Consider the following 15,387-nt stretch of genomic DNA (forward strand, 5'->3'; position numbering starts at 1 on the left):
TTCGGACAGAAAAGATCACATGTAAGGTGAGTATTGTAATCGTTCCTTGTTCAATTTTCAGTCCTCACCAAGTTCTTCCGGCTGAGGAATATAAACGATCGTAAGTCGCCCTTCACTCTCTATATGCTCGTCGATCCATTTGCGGAAATGACTGACCTTGGTGAATGCACTTGGAATAGCCCTTCTCCCGCACATACTTTCGCTCCAGGAGAAAATGCCCACTTGGTAAAACTGCCTATCTCGTCCGGGTATGGTGCAAACCAACGGAGAACCAATGTCTCTGGGACAAACATTGATCCCTTCTTCCTCTCCCGCGCACTGAAATGTCTCCTTCAGTTGGAATACGTTATTGGGAGATACTATCTTGCGCAGTTTCGTCTCACATTGCTTGTGATCAACCAATGGCAGTTCTATCACCTTCATGATCGGTCGAACAGATCTTCCTACCGTTTCATCCGTCGGCGTGACTCCCCAGCCTGTGACCAGGCAATAGCTGTTGGCGAAATCTACACTGGAGTCTGGTAAACAAATCCGGTTTACAGTCCGAGAAAAGTCTACTTTATCATCGAGGAAAAGAATCGCGATGTCGTAGACTTTTGATGACGGTTTGAAACTGGGATGTAAGATGATTTGACTCACTTTGCGCACCTGCAATGAAAAAAAAACTTAATGTAAAATGCAATCATCGCAGCACAGAAATCCATGTGCATGTTCGAATTATTTGAAGCAACCCCTGGTAAAGCAGTAATATTCAAGGTTTTCCAGCTTTAAATTCCGAAAGTAAATTGAAATAAAACGCACATGAAATTCGAATTTCGAACTTTTATTTCAAATTGAAGTTTGATTTATGCCATTATGTGTGAAATACAACATCATTCAAATGTCCTCCTAGGGCTTCCTCGCACACCTTTGGTTGACAGCTATGCCAAACTGTTGTCAGCGCAGGGCTGTATACTTTCAGAAGCCCGAAAACCCTGTACCTGAACGCTCGCACTGCCATGTGTACGAACAGACACACAATCTTCTCTAATTTTCACACTAGAACAACCGACAGTTGTTATATAGGGGAAGTGGGGGCATGGTGATCACCCTAAGGAATATGCCCATTTCCAGCGCCCACATACCGATTCAATTCCCGTTTCTCGAAGCATATTATAGTTCAACTCATTGTTCTTCAAGATAGTAAACGGCATTTACTATAAAAATTCAAAATAGTACACTTTTCATCATAAGGAAGAAAGGTGAAAAGTCGAACTTTTTTTTTGCTTGGAGGTAAAGTGGTCACTCGCACACATCAAGCTAAATGGGATAGATTTCTGCGTTTTTTTGTCCAAATTTGTTCAAATCGTATTTGATGTAGTAGGTACATGTATGGAATACACCTATTCACCTAGAGTCTCGATTTAAATTTTCTCATGCATAGTTGTAATAAACACATAACGTTCCGCATAATGAGGCTAGGTTTAGTTGGAGTGGCATATTTATCCAGGGTCAAAGCCACAAAAGGATCTTCTTCAAGAGCAGAATGTGATGAGGCACAGAACATTGTAATTTGTTATTCACCTATGACCATTTTGCCCCCAAACATCAAAATAATTTCTATGCTAATTAATCGCTGAGATTAAACAAAATATATGTTCACCTCTCCTAGAATATGTGAACAGTCGTCCAAACTGATGATTTGTCCAATATATAAGGTTGAATAAACTAAATTTTACGATAAATTCCTTAGATACCATGCGCACACTACGACCGAATGGCTATCGCGAGAGCAATTTATTTTTTTATTTGTATTTTGACATGCGACAGCTCTACTAAAGTACAGGGTGACTCAAAAGTCATTAAATTCTTCAAACATAAGGTGACTATCAATGCGGCATCTATAGTCAATAGTTATACTACCAAAAAAGCAGGTGACCACTTTGCCCCCCATGACCAATTTACCCCCACTACCCCTATCCATTCCTAACAAACCGTTCATTTTACCCGGTTTGATGATTAGTTGTCAAACTATGAAAATTAGAAGAAAGTTTTACAGAAAATAAAATATACTTCATTATAATATTGTAAGTACATGATAAACACATCTATTTGCATAAAATATAGTATTTTAATTTTTATTTTTATTTAGATACTATCTGACCTGACAAACGTTGTTCTGCCTAATAAATTATTTCTAGTGAATATTTTGGTGATTGAATAAACAATATATAACTTATAAATTGTAAGTATGTTTGAATGGTTTTACGTTTTTGATCAATACGTTGATGAAGATCAAACGAATATGTTGCGATGAGAGCTGTGACATACAGAGGAATTGAGCGCTCTAGACGATGACCGCCGACAACAATAAAAAAATCATATCATTCAAACCATTTTATTTCAATGTATTTCATTTATGAAACTGATGTTTTTGGTGAAAAGTGTTAATATGTAAATAAGTAAAAAAAAATATGTTAATAAATAAAATCTGAAATGAAAGAATGTAATATATTTTTGTCTTAAAGTAGAAAATGAAGTAAAGAAAATCGGTATTAATTTTGTTCAATTACGTGAAAAATAGGTTTTCTGAATGGACAGCCAAATTCATGACTGTTAGGTCCCGTTCATGAATTGTGAAATCAAGGATATGATATTCACTCCAAAGATATGAAAACAACTTCATTGGTGCTGATATACCGGCCAATTTGTTGGCGCATTAGTTCGTCGTTGTCATTCAATCGAGATGTAGTCACATCGATATTCTGAATTTGAAGCACAGCGATATTACTTCCGTTATTCATGAACTTTGATTTGTATTTACTCCTTTTTGACGAAGAGCGGAACTCAACATTAATATGAACATTGAATATTTTGCTCAGTTGAGACGAATATGGCACTACCCAACGAGTACCAGTCTGTCAACGTCTGCGTTACTGATATTTGTCAATGGTTGTCCGTTTCTTCGTTTTTATATTGGATATCAACCTACCCTTCTGATCGTGTTTTTTATCTGCAAGGCGGTAAAGCTTCTGATCACCACATGGGCCATGAACCATGTTTATGGGAACAATATCAAACACTAACCCAAATTCCGAAATCCGATTACAGAAATGTGTTACGGCGTTACATACAAAACATATTTGAAAGGGTATAGCTAATTTTCATCAATATTGTTCGTTTTAAAAGCGTGTTTATTCCACCCGAAAATCCGTTTCTATTTTTACAGAAACAGAACACGAAGCTCAATGTCATCATGTCAAATTGCCGATCGAATTCGTTCCAATTATTCTGACTCGATCGTATTTCAGAATATGTTGACAGCTAAGGCTGTGTCGGCGTTGCTTTTGATAGTTTCTCGCGTACATGCCGACCATGAATTGTTGGCACAGCTCACGACATCCTAGAATGACGTTGCTCTAGCTGCGTTGAATCATCGTTCGATAATAAGAATCCATCGAGCTCTCTTGTTAGTTTCCTCTCTTGTAACTACATACTCATAAATAATTATTCGAGACATTGAATCAATACACGTGTTCTCCAGCTGATATTTTATCTGAATTGATGACAATAGCGCGACTAACATTTTGCTATCCGAGCATGTGTGATCTGGAGGATTTCAATAATTAATTGTGCTTAATCGATAAGGTTTCCAGTACCTCGTCGATGCCCCTAGCTTTAGACGAATTGAGGTTACTTTCGCATGTGTGGGTGAAAGTTCGATGAAGATTACGTAGCGCCAATCGTCATTCAACAACGTAAACAAAATCGTCCTGTTGGAAAATTTAGCGGCGGTCAATTTTTCTCATTTGGATATAGTGCTTACAAAAATACTGAAATCGTGAAACAAAAAAAATAAAAAAATGGGACGGGAAATGGAAAATTTGGAAAATTTGGGTTCTCATGTTTTTCTGAAACCAAATTTAAAAAAAACACAAACAAATATTTAATTTATTCAGAAAAATGGATGGATGGAGCCTAGCGGTATATAATATACCGTTTTGTCTCATACTCCGAACAGTCTCAAATTCAGAACACTTCATTTTTAAATGTAAATTTACTAAACTTTAATGTTATAAATAATTGAACAATGAAAACATAGACATTCTTTGAGTATAGTCTTCATTTTTAAATCATTTACAGGTACAGGTACAGTTTATAATTTATAATATTAAACATTTTCATAAAAGTGGCTGCCATAACCAATGATAATATGTTTGCGTTAGCAAATTCCGTAAAAAACAAGCATAGTTCATTTTTCAGTTTTTGTAGTTGTTTCAATTATTTTGTGTTGTTATGTAAAGTGCTAGAGAATTTATGAACCTACAATAAATTAGTGAAAAAAATGATATTTTATGCAGAAATCTTCATTAAAATTTATATTGAAGTAGTGTTCGGAATATGAATCAAGTTTCTACGAATGATTCAAATTCCGAACACTTCATTTTCAAGTATAAATTTACTGAAATTTAATGTTATAATTAATTGAATAATCAAAACCCTGAAATTCTTTTAGTTATGGCCTTCCTTTTAACATCATTTACAGGTATCGATACAGATATTTACAAGGTATCGATATCGATACTAGAATTTTTATAATTTTAAACATTTGCAAAAAGTGACAATCAAAACCGACGATAAAGTGTTTGCGTTAGCAAATTCTGTAATTCTGTATTCTCCACCCCTCTCTTCAAGGAGGTGCTGCCAAACAAATGAAACACAAATTTCTGCATTACTCGAGAATAATCAAGCAAATTAAACCAAATTGGGCATAATGAGGTTTTAGGGTGCAATAAATATTTCTATGATGGTTAGACTCTCCACTCTCCTCTCTAAGGGGGGGCTGCCATACAAATGAAACACAAATTGCTGAATTACTCGAGAATCAATTAAGCAAATGAAACCAAATTTGGCATGTGGAGGTTTTAGGGTGCAATGAATGTTTCTATGGTGGTTAGACTCTCCACCCCTCTCTTCAAGGAGGTGCTGCCATACAAATGAAACACAAATTTCTGCATTACTCGAGAATAATCAAGCAAATTAAACCAAATTGGGCATAATGAGGTTTTAGGGTGCAATAAATATTTCTATGATGGTTAGACTCTCCACTCTCCTCTCTAAGGGGGGGCTGCCATACAAATGAAACACAAATTGCTGAATTACTCGAGAATCAATTAAGCAAATGAAACCAAATTTGGCATGTGGAGGTTTTAGGATGTGATGTAATAAGTATTTGTATGGTGGTTAGACACTCCTTCCGCTCTCTAAAGGTGGGCTGTCATACAAATGAAACACAAATTTCTGTATAACTCGAAAACTAATCAAGCAAATGGAGAAAAATTTGGCATGTGAAAGTTTTACGAGGCACGAAACGTTTCTATGGTGAATACACTCCTAACCCTTCTCTAAGGGGGGGTGCCAGACAAACGAAACACAAACTTCTGCATAACTCGAGGTTTTCGGGTAAGAGAAATGTTTCTATGATGATGTGACACCTCTCCCTCCTCTAGAATGGAGAGGGGGTCCCAAAAAAATATTACACATATTTCAACCAAAAATATTCCAACCAAACAATGACAAAAATTTTCGGAACACTCTGAAGGAAAAAGGGAAAATTCGAAAAATAAAATTCCCATATGTTCTACAATTACATTGTGACAAGTGGTGTTAGTTCATTTGACGTTTGCGCTAGCGAAATTGATCTTTGTTCGAAACTGGAAATGGATTTTAATGTGATTAAACGCACTCCTACATCTTCTTCTATCTATACCAATAAAAGAGAATCGTCGAATGTGTTGATAAGAGCAGAACTCGAGGAAGAAATTGTCCGATTTAGGGCTGTCTTCATTCTATTATATTTTCTGTATAAAACATTTATTCCATGTAACGGAGAAACATGTTATTTGCAAGTGGTTGAAAAATTTTGAACGTCTGAAAATAATCTGATATTATAATGATGTGTTTGAAATGGTTTTTTAAATATCTCGAGAATGGCTGCATTTAAAACGAGATTGATGATAAGGGTGTTGTTGTTGTTGTTGTTGATGAATTATAGTGGCTTTAAACTCACAGAGTTCATTTGCCTCTACTAAGGGGTTTTTGTTTTAAATCACATCAGGATTCATAATTTGTGCCTAAAAATGATTGTTAACATACAAAAATTCTATGTTTCACAAAGTTCGTCAAAAATAGTCTTACCATCTTGGACCCATTTTTTTTAATTTTCTACATGACTGAAATTTTTTTAAAACAATTAAGAAAATACGTATTTCAGATATTGCAAATTAAAGTTTTGGTGTAAATAAAAAAAGAGTACTACTTTTTTGTCAATGTATATTTTTTCACGTTTAAACATCAATACATTATAACTATTTCTAAGACAATATTTCGGTACGATTCATTGTTTTTGAGATATAAATTTCTATAAAGATATAAAGATTTCTTTTACTAGAATCGATAAGCCCTATTCAAAAGTTACACTTGAGTCAATAAAAATTCCCAATTGCTGTGGAAAACTCATATTTCCATCGACCCAAACGAAACACAAACTTTCATTCGGATCAAAATTACATGTTTTTGAAATCTGCATTTTTAGGACGATTTCATTTGGAATTGCCCCATAGATACTTAAAACAGCATTTTCAAGCATGTGAAACTGTCGAAATTCTCTAACAAATATCTGATCTGGCAAATTATCTTTGCCTGTGGCATTAAATGCGACATATTCGTTGCAGCCGAGATCGAACTTTTCGAAAGCAACGCGATTGTTCCATGTTGTTTTGGCCGGATTTGGTATATTACAAATACGCAGAAGTGGTGCCAAAAATTATCGGTTTGCCATTCCATGTCAAACCGATATAATGGTTCTCAGATTTTCGTGAAGAGCGGTAGTTTTGTTTCTTATGGAAAAATATTTGAACCATATATTTTTATTTTTCATTAGGGTGCCTATTTTCATTTTAGAGTGGTCTGAAACATTTTTACGTTTTCGCCTTTTTCCCAAAAATTCATAACTTTTGAACTACTGGACCGATTCAGATGATCGTTATATCAAATTAAAGCTTATCACTTTATTGGAAAAATATTACGTTTGCCAAACAATTTGGATGAAATCTTCGTAATTATTAATTGTATTTGTTTTTGGTATGTTTCATGGCTTTGGACTAGAGGGCGCCATATTTTTTATATTTTTCTTGAAACTGACATGTGGTTTTTCGTTTTTGAGTTATTATTATTCAAATTTAACTTGTTTTCAGTCATCATTCAATTTTCCTATGCAACTAAACTAGATGTATGCGACTAGAATCCAATTTTTTCGCAAATGTGTTCAAAAATTATTGCAAAAAGTTATTTTTGGAAGAAAATACAAAAAATTAATTTTTAGCCATCAGTTGACTTTGAAAAATCATATATCGAAAACAAAAGAAAAACACATGTCTGATTTTTGGATATGTTTAGTTAAGTTGAAAAAAAACTCAGCTTTCAAGAAAGAAAAATATTTTTAAAAATAGCGCCCTCTAGTCCAAAGCCATGGAAACAACAAAAAAACAAATACAATCAATAATTACGAAAACAACATCAGAATTTTCGCATTCATTAACTTTAGATTAAAAACGCAGCCGAGAAACTATATACCGACTATTTGGGCCGTTTTCGAAAGAATAAAACTGATTGTGTGCATCGACTTGTAACTTTGGATAAGCCTTGGTACCACTACGATATGTGACTAAAAACTTTAGAGTAAACTGAACCAAATTGTTCAGCGTTTGCTAAAACTGGCTGGAAACTGGCTGGATAAGAAACATATATTGGAGAACATACCTGCCGTCGTTCTTGGTGGTCTTCAATATTTAACAGGCCGGCGAACACGAATAAGGATGATGCGTTCTTCCGTCGTACACAGCTAGCAGCAGTCATGACCGTGAATTCGTCGATCAAGGATCCACCACAGTGGAATACATTCTGCTCTATACCGAACTCATTTTCGCTAATCGTGAAAACACCTACATTCCAAGGAAACTCTCCGCGCTGGGCGTCCTCTACGGACTGACTGTTAATATCCGTTCTCGACTGTCGAACGCCACAGTCTGGAACAAACCATCCATCGTCGGGTGGTTCCTCGGTGGTTGTGGTGGAAGTTGTAGTCGGCTGGGAACTTTTCGTCGGAGCTAATGGTGGTGCGTAAGTTGGACGAGTAGGAAACGAAATCCCATCATTACGATCAGGCATGCAGCAAACAGCCAAAATACCATTACAATCATCACTTTCCACCTGATTACTAAAATAGAAGAAACGAAACGATGCTTTTAAAATATATATCGTTTCGTACGAACAACATTGATTTATATCACCTGATTTTACAATCTCTGGTACACGTTCCTCGGCCAGCATTGCATTGTGGATTGAAAAATAATGATATCGGATCCTGCGTGGTTGGTCTTCGCACGACTTGTGGCAACGCAAATACAACGTAACAATAAATGCATACTAAAACCGCTTCCCTCCAAGCCATTATTCAGCACACTGTAGGATTCAGCTTCTTCGCAAACATATCTGCCTTAAGCGGCCCAGAGGTCGAGAGACAATCACGGCAATCATTTATTCTCTCAAAATAGGAATTCCCCGCAAATCATCGCGGTTGAGTGAAATCAAAACATAGCGGATCATAGAATCAAACCCCTCAACAGTGTCATAGAAACATTGATATCGTTCTATAGGATCAGTTGGAAAGTATCCACGGTTATTTGATCAATTTGTGGATAAAATTCTTCATTATTGAGAATCAACAAGTAGGGGAAGGTGGCCTTGTCCCGACCCGCTAAATTGCAACCACCATTAAGTACATAAAATTATTGTTCTTAGCCGACTTCGGTATTCAATTGTATAGTATAACGAATATAATATTCAAATACCTTTTTGGAATAGGATATGGCGACTTTCGGTTCTCCCAGCACAGACTTCAATATCGTTGCATAAGGAGACCTCCACAGTTACACACATATTGCTCTACTATATGAATGCTGTAGAACCCTGAAAGCAGAAATTATCAGCACAGCAGGGCTCGTTATCGGGTATGAACATCGTGTTCAACGGAACAAATGGTTTGACAACAAGTCCGAGAGCGAGTAGGATGCAGAAAAAAACTCGAAAAACCGGGATACCGGCTGAACGAAGGCAGCTCTTTCGAAGAAACTACTTTATCGTTCTCGACAATCGCGGAAGTTCTTCAAGAAAGTAAACGCTCCACGCAAAGGCTTTGTGCCGCGGGCTGAGCAAAGAAGGAGACATCTTGACGAACGATCGTGGAGTGATCTGAAGGCGGAGTCAGCACAATGATGTACACCCGAACGGTGTGCAAACGACCGAGACAACGTTGAAGAGTGCTAGACCAGGGCAGTGAACAACGATGACATTCCACCACCTAAGATGGTCGGAGTTCCTTAAACCATTGATCAGCTAATGAACCACAAAACGGCTGGTCTCGCAGCGACGTTGTTCAAGAGAAGTCCAACAAAACTTATACATTGTATTCATTGTATGTTGATGATTGTATGACAACACGCGGCAGTGATTATCTTTAGGAGAGGGAAACTAGTATAATCAAATGAACCGGCAATATATTCTTTTATCAAAATAAAAATTATTAATGAAAATTAAATTTTTCTTAACAAATATGGCTTTTGTGTAATAGAGTAACGCGTTCTTTTGCAAGTTGTGAAAAGTTCTTAAGCAAGAATTGTGTTTGATAATAATTTCATATTATAATGATAAGTCTTGGTTAAAATATCAGCAAAATTATACAAAAATTATTAATTAAGAGTCAGTATTACGTGTTTTGAACAATCACATAATATGAAGTAAAAATTTTCATTCAAAGTTTGAATAATTCGAAACTGTGTTAAGGTCTGATAATCTTATAGAGAATTATTTGCTTTCCCAAACTGGTATCTCCACAAGACGTCGACGCAATACTACTGTCATCGCATATAATGCTTGTCCGGTCACCGGACATTGTAGTCGCAGTAGACGGCTGCATCACGGCGCCGTAAAGAGGTTGGTACGGTCGAAATTTGCCATTTGGGTTTCAAACCGGTCCGGCAGAAACCGGATAATGTGTAATCGGCCTTACAGGGCTAATGTACCCGAGAGCAGCGGTTTCAGCGAAGCGAAGGTACGGGTTATGAAGCACGCACGTACGCACGCAAATATATATATATATATATATATATATATATATATATATATATATATATATATATATATATATATATATGTATATATATTTCCGGTCTCGATTTGTTAGCTGTCATCCTTGGTGGAGATAGTATTGCAAAGCAAAACCAAATCACACACAAAATTCCTGAACAATTATTTTCTTGGTGAACTGATGATAACCGAGTTTCGTGTTTCTCCACACAATTGTGTAGTTCTGAACCATAATGGAATGGCGTCAGTTTGATGTTATGATTACAATGCCAGAGACATCAGCGAGAAGGTAATTTGGTCGCGTCTACAGCTCGATCCGAAACGAAGACATGCGATAACGCAAGACAAGGAATAACAAGCGATATTCATTGCTTCGTATCGAGAACGATACTGAAAGTTTGCCTCAGCCAGATCCAATATTTATGCTCTAGACAAATATTCCCCTTCGTTCTTCTTCTTCTTGTTTTCTTTGTTCGCGGAGACTTTAAATCATTCTCCTTCGTTAATCGCCGATAAGTTGCTCATTATTGAGTTCATGGGTAGAGAAGGTCACAAATGAGCAGAACAAATTTATGGGAAAATGGAAATGCTTCTAGTTTTCATCAGTTTAACCGAAAACGCGGCGACAAGAGTGAAGTTCAAACACATGCGTTGTCCTTTATTTCATCTCGTCACAAGAATTTGAACACTCTTTGGCTACTACTGCTGCAGCTGTTGTTGCTGATGATGAGAAATGTATGGAAAAAGGAGAATGGTAATGAGTAATTAAACAATTTCCAAATAGAAGATTGTAATGTATAGCATATCAAATATAGTTCATATTCTACGGGTTTGCAAATAATCTAAATCCGTTCTTAGCAAAGTTAGTTATGAACGTTAACATTATTTCTTAGCAACATTTTCCAATTTGGCACCCTTACTGATGGAAGTAGTCCTACGTCAAAAATTCATATCAAAACTTTGAACACTTAAGCGGTCCTTATACGATCATTCGTATTGACATTAGTTCAACAGAATGACATTAAAAATGATCGTGTAATTCCACAAAGTTGGAGTGACTGGCAATAATGACGAAAATCCGAATTTTCTGATATCGGTTCGTCATGACAGCAATAGGGCATGCCACGTTCATTTTATTAATAACGGTGGAGCAAGGTGGGCGGAGTTCATTTTAGGACAACAAAGTACGGTGTCGACCTCTAGAAACGTTTTGAACGAGTGAAGCAAACATAAGCCATTAAAATAACTTTGCAGAAAGACAGTTTGAAATCGCCAAAAGATCAATAAAAATAATTGTTTATGGTTCAGAATTCAAAATCTCAAAACATGCTTTTGTGAACATTTTTCAACCATTTCTTTAGAAGATTATAAGAATAAATCGAATTTTTGAAATTACAATCAAAAGCCATCAGAAATTATTTTCGTTCAAGACTCTTTCACTGCTTAAAAAAATCTTTTCAAAACTATCAATCAGAACATTTATTTGATACAGAAATGATAATTTTTATTTATAATTCTCACTCCGAAAACGTGTTAATTTCTTCCGTGGATATGTTAGCTAGAGTTGCTGCACTCCTACAAGCTACCAAAATCGGCTTCGTTGTCGTGAATCACTGTTACCCTGCTATGCTAAAAAGGCCCACGCATTAGTATTTGTGAATAAACAGCAAAATATTGTGTGCATCGAACATCGTAGTTCTGCAAATTATTTTTATTTGTATGCGTAATTTTGGTGTAATATATAAAAATTCAAGCACACCTGTTAAACTAAAGACGATAACAGAACTGTAGGAAAGTAATGGCAATGAAAATGATTGTGGAGGGTTGAAGAATAATGATAATGGGCCTGATCACGAACATCACTGCCACGTACGCTTTCATGTCACGTACACTTCACTTAATCTTTTTGTGTCTATCATCATTGACACGGACAGTTGCGTGTAAAAATGAACTCCGTGAAGTGAAAGTGTACATTCCCGTTTATAAGAGACATGTTGGTTGCATACTGTCGAGTGTTTGAACGTTGTGTCGGTTGCATTATTTCGGACGTTTGAACGTTATGTAGGTAAAATTAATACAGCGTATGAGATAATATTCCATTTAATTAATCGTATATTTTAGAACGACAAGTTTGCGATTATACCTCGATGATTAGTTTGCTGAATCAAATGCTGGCTCAAAGATGAGGAGGAATACTTGGTTGCTCGGGAATAATGTAGTTGTTGAACATATGGGAATGTAATTCTACGCTAGAGATAAACCATGACTATTATGTTTAATAATCGAAATCTCGCATACTCTTGTACTTAGCTCTGTCTTACTCGTTTTAATAGTGAGAAATATTTAGAATTATTTTTTATGAACCGTTTCTACAATTTTGATGAATAATATCTTCTATATCTCAGAACAAACCCGAATTTATCCACCTCACGATCGGTATAATCTGGACTACTCCCATATGGGATTTTGATATTTTAATCATTTTATCCTTCCCATTCTCGTGTAATTTGATATACGGGACATGAGGTTTCATTTAATTATTTAAACAGAAACTGGTCAGCAGCGTCGGTCAGAAGCATAATCCTCATAGAAAACAGCTGATGGGTTTCAAGGAATTTGACAAAAGCGGAAAGTGATCCAGATTTTTTTTAGACGGATATCGAAATTATGGAAAGAGACTAGAGAAGAATTTATAAACAGTATCTTGTGAATGTTTCGCAATGATAGACTCATTTTTCCTTGTTTGAAAATTATTATCACTTTTTTAATATTCTTTCATTCAAAGTATGTCTTCAAAACAATACCGTAGAAAATATCTATAACGTGAAAAGTTATAACTATCGTCCTGAATCTGGTCTGGTTCACCAATTGTGAATGTTTGAATTACTTTCACCATCTAAAACACAAGTGACAAATATACCTGTTTTTCTCCGTGACATGACAGTATCGTGGTATTCATAATAAACCTAGTTCATCAAAGTTGTCACGACGGATGAACTCTTCTGGATTCTACACACGGTGACAGCCGTAATAGGGTTGTATACAATTCACTTCGTTTTCACCGTGAAGTGACGTTCGTGATCAGGCCCAATGTGAATTACTGTGAATGTGAATGTGAATACTGTCAATACGGTTGATCGTGTGCCGCTTAAGAGTAGAGCATACTCAAGACAAAAATTGTCCAAACCTGCTAACACCAACGACCAGGAAATCTGCTATACAGTATGTTCATTACGTTAGAAACATTTTCGAGTATCCAGAGATATGTTAAAGCTCGGTTGAAATAAATTATAAAGTGTATAACTATCTTCGTTTATAATACTGGCCGCTGAACTTGTACTTCTTACTGTTCATTCGTGTTCATGAAAAGCTATCTGAACCAGTTCTTTTTGAAAATGTTTACCCTAAACCAACAAATTTTCGCCTCCAACGTAACGAGCTCGTTCCGTAGGTCCTTCCAGTCTGAAACGATTCTATCCAGGTTGAATTTCTCCTCATTAGAGAAGATTATCTAAAATAGAAAACCCAAAAGGGATTAGCTTCTCCATTAGTTTTTGAACCCGCAACTTTTGAGAAGGAATTTTGATGGTTTCGGGAGAATTATCTCAAAAAGGCCTGGTTTTGAACAATTAATAATGTATAATGTATGTATTCATTTTATTATTCAAATACTTCAATTCAACCAAACTCCAATATCTCTGAAAACTCCAAAAAAAAGAGTAATTCTAACGAAATGAAACATACCGTAGAATAATCAATTATTTCTGGTTAAAACCGAGTCACAGCATTATCGCGAAATTTACTATCGTCATTGACTTATGCAAGAATTAATGAATTGAACGATCATTGACGAACAACCACGTCAAATAGCTAGTAATACAATAAGAAGTGTAGATTTTTTTTTTCTTTATTACCTCGAATATATGCCAGAATAAATTGATTTACATTGTATCTACGTCATCATTTCTTGGTTGCGAGTCATACTGATAATAGTAAACTTCCAAACCTACTTCACGCATCTGGTTGTCGATCCAATCCCGGAATTTCGCGACATCAGTATAGGCCGCAGGTATTCCGGGACGACCACATCCCACACCCCAGGAAACCATTCCCACGGCATACATGCGAAAATCGAAATCGTTTGGAATCGAGAACATAATCGGAGATCCAGCATCCCCTCTGCAGGTGTCCACGTTTAGTTCACCACCAGCACACAAAAAACTTTTATCGAGGGCAAAGCTTGGTTTTCCCGTGGCTCTCCGCAAAACTATTTCACATTCCTCCCTCTGGTTGAAGAGCAACTCGATACTCTTTAACACTTGTTGATATTTGACTTGATTTTTTGGTGTAGATCCCCATCCGATAGCTACGACGTAACCGTTGTCGATTGTAAAATCTTGCGGCGGCAGACAAACGGTATCGATTGTATCTTTCAAATCAAACTTATCATCCAGGAATAAAAGGGCTACATTATTGACCAGTGAAGTTGGTTTGAATGCTGGGTGTGTCCTAACCAAACGCACTCCGCGTTCCTCGTGCGGCAGAGGTTCTTTCGTGGTTCCCAAGTCCCATTCTCCGGCACGTACGATCAGTTTTCCAGGTCTTGACCGGTACGCTTTAACGCAGCTTGCAGTCGTCAGAACCACTTCCGGATCAATCAATGTACCCCCGCATATATATTTATTAGTCGTATCAGATGTGGAGAAAAGTGCAACCATCCATGGGAATTCACCGTATTGTGATTCACCGTCGATACCACCAACAGTTTTAAATCGTATTCCACCCTCGTTTCTAAAGCCACATCCTCGCGTGATATAGTCGGGTTGGATAGGTTTCGGTGGTTTTGACCCATCCTCATCATCGCCATTTCCACCAGGCGCAGGTTTTAACTCCATGCAACACACTTCCTGTTTTCCGCTGCATTGAACAAAATCACTCTTAGAAGAACGAACGCAGTTTTCTCTCTGTGTACATTGTCCTCCGGCATCGGTACAGAGGTACGATTCGGTTACTGTCACAGGTGATTCAGTAATAGGTGCATCTGTTCTGGGCACCTCTGTTCTGGGCGCTTCTGTGGTATTTTTTGGTTGATCGACTTTCCCACAGCAAATTAAACCTTCACATTCATTTCGACGATCGCGGTATTTCGTTCCATCGCAGGATTTCGCACATCGACCAAGTCCTTGGAAACATGCCTGAAAA

General features: G+C 36.7%; 2 protein-coding genes across 2 annotated transcripts in view; both read right to left on the bottom strand.

The window, feature by feature from the left end:
• Positions 1-27: 27 nt before the first annotated feature.
• On the bottom strand, positions 28-8,569 carry LOC129771438 (phenoloxidase-activating factor 2-like). Its single transcript, XM_055775072.1, has 3 exons — positions 8,331-8,569; positions 7,801-8,257; positions 28-648 (listed from the first exon to the last, which is right to left on the bottom strand). Exons 1-3 carry the CDS (start codon positions 8,489-8,491, stop codon positions 58-60), a joined length of 1,209 nt encoding a protein of 402 aa, XP_055631047.1. The 5' UTR covers positions 8,492-8,569; the 3' UTR covers positions 28-57.
• Positions 8,570-13,825: 5,256 nt separating this feature from the next.
• Positions 13,826-15,387, bottom strand: part of LOC129766127 (uncharacterized) — a 29,466-nt gene continuing 27,904 nt past the window's right edge. Inside the window, exon 12 of the mRNA XM_055766594.1 lies at positions 13,826-15,380. Coding sequence (XP_055622569.1) covers positions 14,127-15,380 — 1,254 coding nt within the window. The 3' untranslated portion in view covers positions 13,826-14,126. The remainder of the gene's footprint in view (positions 15,381-15,387) is intronic.

The sequence above is a fragment of the Toxorhynchites rutilus genome, chromosome 2, assembly GCF_029784135.1.
Source record: "Toxorhynchites rutilus septentrionalis strain SRP chromosome 2, ASM2978413v1, whole genome shotgun sequence".
NCBI lineage: Eukaryota > Metazoa > Arthropoda > Insecta > Diptera > Culicidae > Toxorhynchites > Toxorhynchites rutilus.